The sequence below is a fragment of the Notamacropus eugenii genome, chromosome 2 (genome assembly GCF_028372415.1).
Source record: "Notamacropus eugenii isolate mMacEug1 chromosome 2, mMacEug1.pri_v2, whole genome shotgun sequence".
Taxonomy (NCBI): domain Eukaryota; kingdom Metazoa; phylum Chordata; class Mammalia; order Diprotodontia; family Macropodidae; genus Notamacropus; species Notamacropus eugenii.
The window spans coordinates 342,971,712-342,987,269 of NC_092873.1; the positions used below are offsets into that span (position 1 = coordinate 342,971,712).

Genomic DNA, 15,558 nt, shown 5'->3' on the forward strand with positions numbered 1-15,558 from the left:
ATTGATTATTGCACATAATGGAGTCCATGTACCCCTCTTCATCCAAATTTTCACTCTAGACACCACTATCTTTCTTTCCCTTACTTCCTCTCTATCCTTTCCTTCCCTCCCTTTCTTTTCATATTTATAAAACCTTCATTTTGAATATCAAAGCAGCGTTAAGCATTTTCATGGACTCAGAACTTTAGATGAGGAAGAGACATTGGAGATCATATGCTCAAATGGTTCTTAACTTGGGGTCCATGAACTTGTTTTTGAAAAATACTGAGAGCTATATTCCAATATGGTTTTCTCTGTAATCCTATGAATTTTGTGCATTTAAAGCATTATTCTGAGAAGGGATCCATCAGACTGCCCCTGAGAAGGGTTTCATTAGACTGCCAAACAGATCTATGACACACACAAAAACTAACAATGCCTGATTCCATCCAACTCCCTAATTTTACAGATGAAGAAGTTAAATCTTAGGGGAAGTGACTTGTCAGATCTAGAACCCAGGTATTCTGACTTCAGTCTAGCACTAAACCAAGCTGTCCCACTTTAGAATCATCTGACACCTCCCTTTCTGGGTTCTTAAGAAATAATCAGATAAAAATCTTTCAACAGGGCCTGGCACAGGAAGTAAAACCTGTCAGAGCACTTGACTGGTATAACTGGTGTGAGGGAGGAAGGTGTGGAGGGCAATGAAAATTAAAAATTCCTTAAGATCTTGTCAGGACCCCTGCCCACCACCTGTTTCACTGGATGATAGACCATGTTTCCTCATTTAAACTCTAGGGGAAAAAAAAAGACTGACTTAAGTTTGTAGAAGGATCCTTTCTAATCAATATGGGTTGCCTGATAAGTGTTCACATTCTCTCTGGCTCTTAGGGCCTTGATCTTCTGTGGGCAGTAGCCACCACTATTGCCTGGTCTGGGAGTTATTTCCTGAAAGTCAAGAAGAGGAGAAAGTACCCAGTGAAGGAGGCTAAAAGCTTGAAAAAACATCCAAAAATTGCTTTTGCCTGGTGTAGGGGTCCCAGACCTTTTTCTGTCTACCTATCCATCCATTTCTTCATTTACTTGCATATTCATTCATTCATGATCCCTCTGTGAAGGCTATGAACTCTGCTGAATATTTTTTAAAGCATAACATAAAATAAACAGGATTACATAGGGAACCAGTTATATTGAAATAGTTTTCAAAAAAAAAGTTCACAGACACTAGGTTAAGAACCCCATGTGAGATATTTTTCACCAGGCAAGACAGGTTAATCCCCCAGTAGGAGATTACAAGAGTTTACAGGCCACAGCAAACCACTGCTACTGCCTCCTGGGTTGGGAAAGAAGGGGAGGAAATGCAGAGGGTGTCAGGAAGCCTGTTGATTTTAGGATAAACGTCCAGGCATCTTTGTGCCCAGTTCCATTGTACTCTTGATATACAGTTCTCCATCCCATGTTTGTTGATCCTTGGGCCTCTCTCCAATCCAACCCCTCCCTCCCAGACTTGCACTTCTCAAGATGCAGGGTCTGAACCTCTGTCAGTATTACCAGCAGAGGATATTCCCCTGGGCCTTGGGAAAGCTGCTTTGTGGAGCTCAGCCAGACTAAGTGGCTTTTCTCTGAGAACCAAGGGATGAAGCTTCTTGAACAAAGTTGCCTCCACTCACTGGTCCTGAAACCAAAGGTTCTAGCATTCACATTATCAGGTAAGTGGCTCTGAGAATCCCACAGACCCTTCCCCTCCCAAGTTTTTTTTCCCCTCATCTGACCACTCCTAGCTTTCTGGGTCCAGTCTTAGAAACTATCTAGTTTGTAAATAGTTGTTTGGATTTTCTCTTTTACATTACGAATTCCTTGAAATCAGGAACTGTTCTTGCCTTTCTTTGAATCTCCAGTATTTAATACAGTGCCTGGCACACACTAAACACTTAATAAATGCTTCTTCATTTGAATACCAGGATGGTTCAAAGAGTCCCTGACCATTGTTTGCCCTGGGCATACATAGTATGCAGGGGTTCTCCCTCAGTTTCCTTCTGGCCCCAGCTATGGTTCCACCTCAGTCTTCCACTACTCCATCAGGCTGAAATTCACTTTGAAGGCGATGGGGCAAGTATCCAATGACCTATTAAAAAGATGAGGAACCTCCTTTGTTCTCTTATAAAGAGTGTTCTGGAAAGTAACCACGGAGGACCATTTCTCTAATCTTCGCCCAATTGCTTAAGACAGCTCTTCAGTGATGGAGGCAGCAGTTCCAACTGGAGCCCCTGGGGCAGACAGGATGCTTGCACTAAATGCCCTGGCCAAGCCCAGAATCTTGAGCCCAGTCTGGGGACTTTCAGAATCCCCAAGCCGCCAACGCCGTCACACACTCCCGGCCAGCGAGTTTCGATGTCTGTCACCAGAAGATGCCATCGGTGTGTTTGAAATTGAGCGAGAAGGTAAGTCACTGCAGTGTGGGTCGACTCTTTTCATTTGCTTTGCTACTTGAATGAGGCCCCAAATCAATACCTGGGGATTGTGGATGTTGGGATAAGTAGGGCCAAGTGGTAGAGATGAGACATCTCAGATTGCTCGTCCTATGAACAGAGGATAGGATGAGAAAATGAGAAAAAATTATAGTTGTCCAATCCTTTCCTTTTAAAGAGGAGGAAACCAAGGCCCAAGATCACATGGGAAATGAGGGCAGAGCTGGGATAAGAACCCAGGTCTTCTAATTCAGTGCTTTTTCAAAGCAGGAGGTGAAAGCCCAGGCTACTTGGCTTTTACTTTTCAATCACTTCATAGTGAAACATTGCTGAAAAGAGTAGAGAGGGTTGATGTTTGTTCTGTTATTGAAAAAGATCATGACATCAGGGAGGTGATGCTATGATGTGCAAGAGAATGGATTTAGTGAGGGAGGGCTGTGCAAAGTCACTAACCTCGCTTTCTCCTCTGGAGCCATCTGGGTCCAGTAGCAGGATGTAGATCAAGACAACTTGGAGATGGCCCCCAGTAGAGAGGGTAGGAAAGAATGAAGTACATTCCCCTTCCTTTCTCACCCCAACAAATTCACCCTTATCTGTTTTCTTAGTTGTTCTGGAGTTCCAGGTCTGTCCACACACAACAGTGACTAACAGGTGGATCTACTCTGTCTCCTCCCATCCATAGCTTTCATCTCTGTCTCTGGCAACTGTCCCCTGTACATGGATGAGATCCGGCACTTCCTGACCCTGTGCCCAGAGATGTCCCTGGGCTGGTTTGAGGAAGGTCGGCTTGTAGCCTTCATCATTGGCTCCCTCTGGGACCAGGAGAGACTGACTCAGGTGAGGTGCTGGGGGTGGGGAGTGGGAGAGAAAGGGAGATATGGAAGGCCCAATCCCCTAGGAGAGGCTTCTTCTTAGCCAGCTTGGTCCCAGACCTTTCTTAGACAACAGAGCCTATGTCAGACAGATTATTTACCCAGAGCAAGAAGAGGTAACTAGTTTATATGTCCTTTCTCAGCAATGAACAGAGGAGCAAACCTTTTCTTCACCTTACAATTTCCAAGGCAACTGGAATTGGAATAAGAATAAGGAAACTGGAATTATTTCCTCTTGCCCCAATACTTAGAGGAGTGCATTAAGGTTCTCCAGAGACTTTCTCAAGAGTATCCTTAAGTGGTTTCCTCATTTTTTGACATACCTGGTTTTTCCCCCAACCCAGAGAGTTCCTGACCACATAGAATGCATAACTCTTGGGGCTTGGAGGAGGAAAAGGAGTCAAGACTTAATTTCTTTCCTCTTGACCAACAGGAGTCTTTGACATTACACCGGCCTGGGGGCCACACTGCCCACATTCATGTGCTCGCAGTACACCACACCTTCCGCCAACAAGGCAAAGGTTCCATCTTGTTGTGGCGCTACATGCAACACCTATGCTACCAGTCTTCCATTCGCCGGGCTGTGCTTATGTGTGAAGACTTCCTGGTGCCCTTCTATCAGAAATGTGGCTTCCAGATGGTGGGTCCATGTGCGGTCAGTGTGGGTACTCTATCCTTCACTGAACTCCAGTGCCCAGTGCGAGGTCACGCCTTCCTTCGAAGGAACAGTGGTTGCTAAGTTTTTTCCTCCTTTCCATTCAATACTTTTCCCTTCCCTCTGAAGCCCAGAATCCTTCCAAATCCTGTTAGACACATACAAGGCCCTTTGGTGACTGAGAGGAAGTAGTCTGATGGGCCACTGCTGCCATGACCATCCCAGCCACACAGGTCTGGATTCCCAACTCTTCCCTCCATCCTTCTCCAAGTCCCATCCCAATTTAACTGATTTGTTAAAAGACATTAAAGGAATTCTTAGTTGTCAGGGTGGGGCTTGGACTAAACAGAAATGGCACTCTCTCTACTCTCGACAGTCCAGCCCAGATTCAAATGAGAGGCCAATGGGGACAGCAGCATAGAAAGGGTAGATGAGAAGTTCTTTCCAATATCTGAAACTATATTCAAATAGAATTTTCATTTAGAAGATGAGAATGCTCTATGTTCCATGTGAGTGTTCCTTCTTCAACCCAGGGCACAATCACCTAACCCTGAAAGTCCCCTCCTTCCCCCCTCCCCAACAGTGGAGAAGAGGGCTGTGCTAAAAATATATTTTTCCACCTCTAGGAAAGCCAACGGGATGGGGGAGGGATAGTTGGCCTTCTAGATCTCCCACTCCTAGAAATGGAAGGAAATGCTGGCTCAGCTCAAAGGCAGCTTCTTCGTCAGGAAGGGATAACTTTCTCATGTGCCCTGGCTCCTTCTAAATCCCCCTGCATGTGGGGGAGTAGGGGAATGGGAAAAGAACACTCCATTCTTAACTGGAACAAACTGGGAAAGACAATCTCTTTTCTCATAACCTTCTCTCTTGGCAGTCAAAAGGGAGCTCCCCATTTGGACCCTGAGTTTCCCCAAATACAAAACTTTCCAGGTCCTCTTTCTAACAATGACCCCGTGAGCCGCCTCATCTCCATGATCTTCAACTTTTCAATTTCACTTCCTAGATAAAACAACTAAAGTCCTTCTTCTCCACCCCACCCCTCACCCACCTACCCACTGTGTTGTAAAATGACCATTAAAGCCCCATCAATCCTAATCATGGTTCATTTTCATACTGCTAAGTCTCAGCCTTCACTTTGCTTCTGGTTTCTGCATTTAAAATAAGCATTCTTCCCAAGGATGAAACTTAACACTTTGTTTTCTATAAAGAATATTTAATTAACTAGCGATACTGTCCATAACAGTTATCGCTAAACTGGCATAAGTTGTAAAAATAATAATTCCAAAATAAACCAGTAAAAAAAAAATTCTCCAAATTTGAATCAGCTCCCCAAAGCTAGCTGGGTTCCATCCTCACTCATCACTGGGTATGTTGTGAGGTACAAAGCTTCTGGAGCTGGGGAGTGCTGCTGAAGAATCTCAGTCAGTTGAAGGGGGAGAATGGGGAAGAGGAAGTGAAGGAGAGAATCCGAGGAGGCCTCCAACTCCCAGATTCAGCCCATTCCCAGCTAAGCAGTATTTTTCCCTTTTTAATCTCTCCTCCCATCCCTTCCTCCCCTTTTCTCTCACTTAAGGATGTCCAAACTACTTAGTTTGGAATCCATCTAAGAAAGGCTTACAATCCCAAGAAAACTCATCAGATCCCCTGAGGTGAGGCAGTAAGGCAGGGGAGATGGGGAAGGAGTGACAACCCCATCTACCATGGAAAATTTTCTATGGGAATCTGGGAATGGGGAGGTTCAGAAAAGGAATCTCATCCTTCAGACCTTGCCATGGTCTAAGGCAGCTACGGCAGAAGGAGAGACCTTGCACAGTAAAGGCTTACACAGGCTGGGAATGGATTAAAGGTAATAAAGGGAGAGAAGACACCAGGACTGACTATGGCTAAGCATAACCAGAGGCCTGGGAGGAAAACAAAGCCATCCAAGACAATCTCGAATGGTCTTTTAAAAAGTAGTTCCCTGGGTGGAAAGATTTCCTGACTTCCTAATAGTGGTGTAGGAGAGGCAAGGGGACCTGAGACTGTGTGAACTGAGCTCCCTAGGAGTAGGCTGCTTGGGCCTCCCCTAAAAGGCCTCAGTCCAGAATATGAAGGTTTAACAGAGAGTGGGGACTCCATTTCCTACAATGCCACTGGGAACCTAAGGAGCCTCCTTTTGCCTGACCTATCCACACCAAGTGGATGCTGCCTCCAACCCCCTTCTAGGGATTGCCAGGGAGTGAGTGCCCTCTGACTCCAGGAGGATTTAACCACCACATTCATGTAGCTTCCCCATAGAGGGAAAGGAGAGTTCCATGGAGCTCCCCTAGGAGAAGTCACATTTCTCCCTTTCTTCTCTATGGCTCAAAACTTTGGTGGTACCAGATAGCCAAAAGGGGACATCTCCTGGCTTCCCATCCTTTAGCAGCCCAGCATTGGGGAAGGGCATCAGTGTAGCACCTGGTCCAGCTCATATTTCTCACAGAATCGGCTGGTGAAGGGGAAGCAGGTGAGGTATTCAATCCAGGGCCAGTTGATGGGGTAGACATACAGCCAGATGACGAGGGAAGCAAAAAGGCCTGCAAAGATGACTAGGGACACCAGGATCATGGCTCGCTTGCGGTATTTGTCCCCTGTGCCAAAAGTGATGTAGGGCAGGAAAGCAAAGGAGAGTAGCAGGCCACTAAGGAAACCGAAGATATGGGCGATATTGTCGATCCAAGGCAGAAGCCCACAGATGAAGAGGAAGAACACAATGCCAGACAGGTTCAGGAACGCCTTCCAGGGATTTTCCAGGAGCTGCCAGCTCTGGATGAGCTCGACAAACAGGCAGGCGAGGATGCCAAACTGGGAGCCCGCAGGGCCCACCTGAGGAGAGGAGGGGCACAGTAGCATCACTCAACTCTGTTAAAGGCTCAGGAGTAACAGTAACCAAAACTTCTGGGCTAAAGACTGGGGCCATTCCTAGGCAGTCAGGGAGCAAATCAAGGACAAGGCTAGAGTCAATAAAGCTTCTCTGGTGAGTCAGCATCATCTACTGCTGCTCCCGCCCTCATCCATGGGGATTAGAGGACTGGTCAGCTAAACCTACAGGATTAGGTATCACCCTGCTAAGCCCTGACAGGGGACACCAGGGAGGGGGGAGGAATATGAGTGTCATCCTGGCACACAAAGCAGGGTCTAGAGAAGTCAAGCCAGGGCAGAAAGCAAACCTTCCTAGAGAGAAGCAAGGTCCTCATGAGGAAATATGGCTGGGATGGGAAGCAAAGACACAATTCACTCACTGACCCCAAAGCCTCCTCCTTAGAGGGGACAAAGCATTTGGAGTTCATCACATATTTTGAGATGCTGGGTAGGGGACTATTCTTCAATCACAGGCCTAGTCCATACCAAACACCCCCAGGAATCCTAGGGATGGGAGACAGTGACTCCTTCCATGGCCAATCTTCCCCCCAAAGAATCTTTGTGCATTTCCAAGGGTAAAATCACAGAATTCATACTGGACAATATGTTTCTGGGTCTCCTACCTCTGCTCTATATGGGAGGAAGATGGCACTGGCTAGGTTGCCTGTGATGCCACTGAGAATAAAGATGATAGCAATACGGTGCCAGCCCGCCAATTTTTCCAGGTCCCGCAGGATGGTCATTTGGAAAAGCACAGATACGAAGCAGTGCCCCAACCTAAGACAGGAACAGAATGTCTTTCTTCATCATTGTGGGCCTAAAAAATACTAGAAGTTGAGATCCCATGCAGGCCTCTTCTCTGAAAGGTCAGCATTCCACATTCTATTTAGAACTTTGAAAGGTAGCTAGGTGGTATGGTGGATAGAGTACCAGCCCTGGAGTCAGGCGGACCTGAGTTCAAATTCAGCTTCACACACTTACTACCTGTGTGATCCTGGGCAAGTCACTTAACCCCATTTACCTCCAAAAACAAATAAAAAACCTCCAACCAACAGAACTTTGGGGCCAGGTAATTTCTCTAGTTTTTACTGCTAACATGGCTTCCTAATCTACCTTTCATCATATTGGGCTCTCTAAGCTATTCTCAACAATTCTGCAGGGAGCTGAAAGCTGCATGTTCCTCCCACATCCTCTGAGTCCTTATTTTCAACAGCCCAACTCCTCCCTCCTCAGGCCCACTTCACCTGGGCTTACTCCCACACTAGCCCATTCCAGTGTTCTCCAGAACTCCAGGCTCAACAAATGCATTATAGGGGTGAGGAATCTGCAGCCTTGAGGTCTCCTGTGGTCTTCTAGGTCCTCAGGTATGGTCTTTGGACTGACTCCAAGTTTTAAAGAACAAATGCTTTTATTAAAGGGATTTGTTCTATGAAATTTGGATTTAAAGGGTCGCACTTGAGGACCTAGAGGGCCACAGGTTCCTTACCCCTGCACTACACCCTCTTCAATTTTCTCGGTGCCCTCCCCTCATACAAATCCTTTTTTGATATCCTCAGTTGTACTCCTGCTCTTGTCCCCAAATCACTTTGTATTTGTATCTGTGTGCATAGTGTATTCCCACCTATGCCTACCCCCAAAGTAGACTTTCCCCGGAGGCAAAGACCAGTTCGTTTTGTCTTTGTATCTCCAGACCCTACCACAGGAACCTGGTTCATAGTAGCACTTAATAAATGTTTGATGAAAACCACCTCCTCAAGCCTGGATAATCCCTACCATCTCCCGTTCTGCTTCTGGGTGGATGCACATTGCCAGGGAGTCATAAGAGCAAGCTAATTCTACCCACTACCATCTAGAGCAGGCCTGTACAACATACTGCTGCTCTGGTAGGCCACCAGTAGCCTTGGGGCAAGTGAATGTTTACAGTTGCTTAGCAATTTTCCTATCTCATCCTCCAAAGCTACTGTTCCAAGTGTTTTTGGCTCCAGCCCTTAATATTCCATTTCCTCCCCTTATTAAGGTTCAGGCCACTGGAAGTTCCATCAAAGCACAGCATTGTTAATCCAGATTTCTTCTTCCTCCCCACTTCTGTCTCAGAAGAAGAAAAATCTCCTCTAGCTTGCTATGGCTAATTCCTTACTTTTGCCCTCGATCACCTTTATTCCACTTCCTCCAGAATCTGAACCTAGCATAACGATCACCCTCTCTGTTATTTATCTTAAATCTCTCCCTCTTTGCTGGCTCCTTCACACTTACCTACAAGTGTATGCAGGTCTGCCTAACAACAACAAAAAACTTTTCCTTGAGTCTTCTACTCCAATTATCTACTACTTCATTTTTCTTCTCCTCATTTGATGCTAAACTTTTTTTTTTTAAGTGCTTCTATTTAAGAACTCTAACTAATGTAATAACTATCCATGACCACAGAAGCAGAAGTTCCCAAAGTGGGTGATACTGCCTCCTGAGGGGTGCTGGAACGATTTGGGGTGGGGGAGGGTAGCAGCATCATGTGCAGTTGCGGGGTGTTGAATAAAAATAAGGGGGCTGTGGAAGCGTGAGGAAGGAAGAGAAGAAATTTTGAAAAACTGTTCATATGTGTTTCATCTTTCATGTAACAGAGTTAAAGTCACTGTGATTACATTATTTTCCAAATAAACACACAAAATCCAAGTTATAACTGATCAGTGGTCAAGTCTGCTGACAGGTCTTAACAAGCAAGTGCTGACACGCAAGCATGTCATGTACTGTCAGGAAGTCCAGCATGCATCAGCAAGAATTATATGCAAGTGATGACTTGTTTGCAAGATGATACTTTACAATATTGTTTCATCAAAAATTCAATGCAGGAAAAATCCACAAATTTACAACAAATTGTTAAACATAAGCCGTGTCATTTAAAAACATGTATTTTTAAATTATGCAAATTAAAAAAATAATGCTCAAGGGTTAAAGAAAGTAGATTTCCAGGGGGTGCTGAGTAATTTTTCTTTTTGAAGAGGGGGCAGTAGGCCAAATAAGTTTGGGAACCTCTGCCCTAGAGGAATAATTTTGAAGGTATGCTTCTCACCTTTTGAGAGAGGGGTGATGGATTTAAGGTATAGGAGATAAATATTTTTAGATATGACATATGTGGATTGGTTTTTCTTGACTATGATTTCTTGTTACATGGATTGTTTTTATTTTTTTTTCTACCATGGGAGATGGTTTGAGAGGAAGACAAGAGTGAGTTGCTCAGAAAAGAAAGTTATTGAGGCATTTTTTAAATGCCCCGAGAAGAACAGAAAGAAGTAAGAAGGAAACACAGACAAGCAGAATAGCTTTGAAAGTAACAAGTTAAATTTATTATGATTTTTTAAAAAGCAAACTGCATGTAATAGAGACTCAAGTTTCCTATATAATCCTCTTTTTCTGCTCTACCTTTTATGGAAATACCCTTTTTTTTGGCATCAAGTTCAGAATAAAAATAAAATTAAAAGTTGTCTATATCTAACGCTTTCCACTCATTTATGACCGTTCTTCTCAACCCTCTACGTAAAGTACTCTTTCACAAATCATCAATAACATCCTTATAGCTAAATCAGGTTCCTTTTTTTTTCAGTCTTTATCCCCTTTTGACCTCTCTGCAGCATTTGGCACTATTGTCTCTTCCTGGATCCTATTCCTTCCTTGATTTCTGAGATACCACATTTTGTGGTTTTCCTATCACTCTGTTTTGCCTCCTTCTCCTCCAGAGGATTCTCATCACTTTCCTAATCCCTTTGTGTGAGAAGTGATTTCAGTTTCTGCCCTTGATCCTCTTTGCTTCCCTCTCTATTCTATTTTTTCCTTTGTGTCAATCTCACTTGATCCAGTGACTGTAACCACTACTTCTATGTAGATGACTCCTAATCTCTACCTCTAGCCCCGATCTCTCTCCCAAGTTCTAGTCCTGGATCTTCAACTACCTAGAAGACATCTTTTCTAAATGTCCCATTCCCATCTCAAGCTCAACAAGGGATGAGTTTATCATCTTTCCCCCAAAAATCTGCTCCTTTTCATTTCTCAATTCTGTCAATAGCAATACCAATTAACTAGTCATCCATGTTTAATAGTTTGATATTAACTATGACTCTTGCATCTCCCTCAACTCTCCTATCCAGTCACAATGACCAACTCATGCCAGTTCTATCACTGAAATAACTCTCCAACCTGTCCCCTCTGACATCTATTTCTACCGCTACCAGCCTTGTAGAAGTTCTCATTACTTGCCTATAAGGCTGATAGAGCCTTCTAACTGGTCTTCCCACCTCCACTCCCCCCTAACCTCCAGTCCATCTCTCATACCACTATCAGACATTTCCCCTATGTAAAGATTTGATAAGTTGCTTTTGTGCTCAAATCTCTTCAAGTGGTTCCTTTTTGCATAACAAAATGACTTACCCCAAAGAAGAAACCCTCAAAAAGGAGATCACTGTCTTTGGATCAGGGACAGACCTATGGTAGGGGGGAGATTCTTACCCAGCATGGAGGAACAGAGATAACCAAAGTCTGTAGAACTGATCTGGGACCTCAGGGTTCAGGAATGGCAGAAGCCCACATACTTTGTCCAAGCAATGTACCTGAGGAAGGAGAATTAGGTGGAAGGTGGTGGGAAGACTGAATGAATAGTGGTCAATCTTAAAGGATATTATGGTCCAGATGGGCCAATGATTGTGTCTGAAAGCCCCGGGGAGACCTTAAGTGAGGAGCAGGGAGGAAGAAAGAGGATAGTAGAGTTAGATCTGGGCTATACTAGGGGTACCAGTCCAAAGAAAAGTGACTAGGCTTTTGGCTGCTGCAGGGCCATGGATGTCAGTCCCTCATTTTCTGATCACAATACACTAGTCCTCTTTCTGAGGACTCAAAGCGCCTAGTTCTTCTTGCTGGTCTTTAGCTCACCTGAGAACAGAGTGTTGCCTCTTCATGGAAATAGCCATGCATGAATTCACAATATTCCCGGGTTGTGATCTCACAGCTAGATGAGATTAGAAGGAGTTAAGACCTTGGTATAATCTTTGTCTTCCTTACTTTCCAAAGGACCTTTCTTTCCCACCATCTTCCATTCCCCAAGCCTCCAACTAGCAGCCTAGAACAGATATGAAGGTGTTTCTACAGCCAAGTACCCTGGCACCCCTGTCTAGGGAAGGATTCCTCTGGTCCATCCTCTTAGACCTGGAAAAGTACCAGGAACAGAAGAGAAAGAAGGGAAAGGAAGCATTTTGAGGGATAGGGGTAGAAGATCTTCAAAAATCCTGCCAGGAAAGCAATTATCTCAGAGGAAGCAGAAAGGGAAAGACTTTGGATGAGATCCCCTAAAAGTCTGGCTCAGGGTGTGAGAAGAGAACAGTCACTGTACTCACCTGCCCTTAGTGCCAATGCAACATGGGCGACCCTTGATCTGGCAGTCCATGTGAAGGAAGCCAGTGTGATTATTCTTGGCCTGTTCTGTGCAGATCTAAGAACACACATGAGATAGTTGGTGTAAATGTGCCATCTCACCCACACCCACCCACTGAAACACAAGAAGTTACTCACTGGCCACTTGGTGATATCATCTGGCCAAATATGGGCACCACTAGAAGCTGGCTCTTCACATGTCCTATGGGGGAGGAAGAAAAGAGATCAGAGCAGAATAACCATAACACTGTCCTGTCAATGCCCAAGGGCAAGCAGCAACCTAGGTCACAGCAGGGACTGTGTCCCACTTTATCTCTGTGTTCTTGGTCCCTGCATACAGTAAGCACTTACTAAGTTTGGTGAATCTAACAGCTGAAACAAAGACAGAACATTCAGGATCTCATCTGTGTTCTTCTACTGCTACTTAGAAAACCCATTCTAGAACCCGATGTTCACGGCCTCAGTTCTGAGGGTTGGTCCAATTTGTACCTGGGGTCCTGGTGGCAAACAGCCCCTGATGTCCGCCTCAAACTTGGGTCAGATTGGTCCATGGGGGGGCCAGTGTCATCCTGCCATTTAGTGAAAGTAGCCAAAGTCTCCTAGAAAGTGAGAGGGGTAGTCATGCCTGAGAAAGAGGGCTCCAGGCCATAAAAGGTCTTGACACCTAAGGACAAAAGGTTCTTTGGAATATGGGAGAAGTGAATCAGAATTGATGGATGAAACATTCCTGCATCATAGAAAGCTCTGGGGAAGTATGATGGGGTAAGAAAGAGGAGGGAGAAGTGTACTCAGCTTGGGGAAAAGCCTAGTTCTGGTAAGAAAGGTAAAACATATAACCAGAAAGACAAAATAACATTGACAAAGAAACAAAGGAGAGTCTGAATTGATAATGCAAATGGCAGCATTTGAATTAAAATCTTGCCTCTGACATTTACTACCTGAGGGACCCTACCTAGAGAAGTGCCTTAAATTCTCCAGACCTTATCTCACCTATAAAAAATAAGGAGGGCGAATAAGATGGCCTCTCAGGTTCTATCCAACCCCAAAGCAATGATTCTACCTTACATATACTAAGGGGGTGGGTGACCACTGAGGATGCCTGAACAGCCTCTGTTTCCTAGGTCCCACCCACCTCCACTTCCTGCCCACCAGTCTTGGCCCAGAAAGGTGCTCCCTCCCCACCACTTTTCCCTCCCCACTCCCATACCGAGCAGTCTGCCCGCTGAGTCTGGATGCAGCCTGAGTTGTCATTCTGGACACAACAGCCTGAGTCACGTTCCTGGTCTCTTTCACGTTGGATCAACCGCTCAACCTGCTGATCCTTCCGGATGCATGGGGAGAACTTGGCTCCCAAATGGATCAAATCAATCTGGGGATGGAAACATGGGGGAAAGGGAACTAAGTCTGGATGAAAGAGGGGGACACTCCTGTACACATCCTCACCCTTGAGGAGCCTAGGATGAGAGAAGTCCCTTTCAGGAAGGGAAGGGAACTGGGTCCCTTGAATGAGGATCTCCAAGGCCAATACTAGACTTGGGAAACCAGGGAGATCTGAGTTTGAATCCTGCCTCAGACAACTGCTAGCCGTGCGACCAAGAGCAAGTCACCTCATCTCAGCCTCAGTTTCCTCCATTGTAATAATAGCATCTACCTCCCAGGGCAGTTGTGATGATTAAATGATATAATATTTGTAAAGCATACTGCAAAGCTAAAAATGCTGTATAAAATGATAGACATTCTTAATGCTGCAGTTGTTAGGTAAGAGATAAGGGCAAAGGATACCTTTGGCAGACAGATGACTTGGAAGATCTAAGGTTCTTCTGATCCAGCCCAGTCAGAGTTCCTGCACTATATCTGGCCACACTGCTGCTTCCATGCAAAGTAAAATGAGGTCTCTGCTTGGGCTGGGCAGGACCTACCCTCCTACAAAGCACCAAGTGACCCAGCTGGGAGGAGAGGTAACCTTGGGCAACAGGATAAGGGGAAAGCTTGAGACAATCAGTAGAAGAATGTAGCTTCTTTTGTCTCTCCAGTGACTAACACACAACCACTTGAAAAGTGGTCCCTTGAATGTGAACTTGAATTTCCCATAACCTTGACTGGTGAGTTCTGAATTTCATACCGAGCTTGGGCCAATCCAGAAGTTCTCTTGTTGGATGTACTTTACGCTCTCATACACGCCTTTATTCCTTAGCACCTGTAGGGGGAGGGTATGAGAAAGGCTATTAGCCCACCAGAGACACTGGGGAGGGTCCTGGTTTCAATGACTAGCTGTGTTAGTCCCCTTCTGTCAAAGGCCCTCCCTTGATTTGGGTGATGCAGCAAGGTTTTCACAGGGTATCCAAGGGCAAAAGCTAAAACTGTCAACCCAGACCACTTTCCCTCCTAGGCAGCACCGTCAAAGCCTGGACTCAAGCCCCAACTCACCAGCTGGGTGGTGACGTGCTGAGCGAATCCAATAGGGGCAATGCCATAGGTGCCAATCACCAGGAGCGTGATCAGGATATGTACAACAGTTATCCAGTACGTAAAGTATGGCCTGGGGGCAGAAGAGTGTGTGGTCAGTAGGAGTCACTGGATCAGAGACTCTAAAGAGCCTTGAGGAACCTCTAGATCACTGTCTTTACCTCCTGCCCTAGACCAAGGTTAAGGAAGACACAAAGAGGTCATAGATGAGTATAAATAATGAACAGAAAACAAAAATGAGGACCCCCCCAAAACAGACTGATTTTTATTACATTATCAATCGCTGATTTTATTTCAATGTACAATATTATATTCCCATCTCTAATTGTGAGTATAAAAATGCACCAATTAGTAAACTTTTAATACTTATATAATTTTTCTTAACTGGAAAAAGTTTAAATACACTATAGGTGTAATTAAGGTGGTGGGTATTTTAGGGAAAAGCATATAGAAGCAGCTAGGTGGCACAATGGATACCAGCCCTGGAGTCAGGAGGACCTGAATTCAAATTCAGCCTCAGACACTTACTAGTTGCAGGACTCTGGGCAAGTCACTTAACCCTCATAAGCCTCAAAAAAACAAAACAAACATAAAACCTCCTATTAGAGGGGGACAAAAAGAAAGTGTATAGTGAAAACAGGGAGAAGGCACTTAATTTACTCCAGGGAATCTGACATTAATATGATTATGTTAATTTCACACTACTGGGAACAAGAAGGGGGGAAGGCAGGAAAGAATGTAAAGCCTTCAGCCATACATATATATAGCAGGTTTTTAATAAACAGTTACTGAACAAAGGAGCTAACCTGGTATCCTTTTCTTG

At 44.9% G+C, this 15,558-nt stretch overlaps 2 protein-coding genes across 4 annotated transcripts in view; one reads left to right on the forward strand and one right to left on the reverse strand.

Moving 5' to 3' along the window:
* The first annotated feature begins 1,603 nt into the window (after window positions 1–1,603).
* On the forward strand, window positions 1,604–4,191 carry AANAT (aralkylamine N-acetyltransferase). Its single transcript, XM_072645805.1, has 4 exons — window positions 1,604–1,688; window positions 2,209–2,420; window positions 3,130–3,284; window positions 3,753–4,191. Exons 2-4 carry the CDS (start codon window positions 2,219–2,221, stop codon window positions 4,056–4,058), a joined length of 663 nt encoding a protein of 220 aa, XP_072501906.1. The 5' UTR covers window positions 1,604–1,688; window positions 2,209–2,218; the 3' UTR covers window positions 4,059–4,191.
* A 975-nt stretch (window positions 4,192–5,166) lies between these two features.
* The window catches only part of RHBDF2 (rhomboid 5 homolog 2), a 47,381-nt gene continuing 36,989 nt past the window's right edge, over window positions 5,167–15,558 (reverse strand). For all 3 annotated transcript variants that reach the window (XM_072645802.1, XM_072645801.1, XM_072645804.1), the window contains exons 10-19: window positions 14,697–14,808; window positions 14,392–14,466; window positions 13,477–13,638; window positions 12,759–12,868; window positions 12,408–12,471; window positions 12,233–12,327; window positions 11,772–11,847; window positions 11,352–11,452; window positions 7,481–7,634; window positions 5,167–6,821 (exon numbers count right to left, since the gene is read on the reverse strand). In XM_072645802.1, the coding sequence (XP_072501903.1) occupies window positions 6,402–6,821; window positions 7,481–7,634; window positions 11,352–11,452; window positions 11,772–11,847; window positions 12,233–12,327; window positions 12,408–12,471; window positions 12,759–12,868; window positions 13,477–13,638; window positions 14,392–14,466; window positions 14,697–14,808 (1,369 nt within the window). In that variant the 3' untranslated portion in view covers window positions 5,167–6,401. The remainder of the gene's footprint in view (window positions 6,822–7,480; window positions 7,635–11,351; window positions 11,453–11,771; window positions 11,848–12,232; window positions 12,328–12,407; window positions 12,472–12,758; window positions 12,869–13,476; window positions 13,639–14,391; window positions 14,467–14,696; window positions 14,809–15,558) is intronic.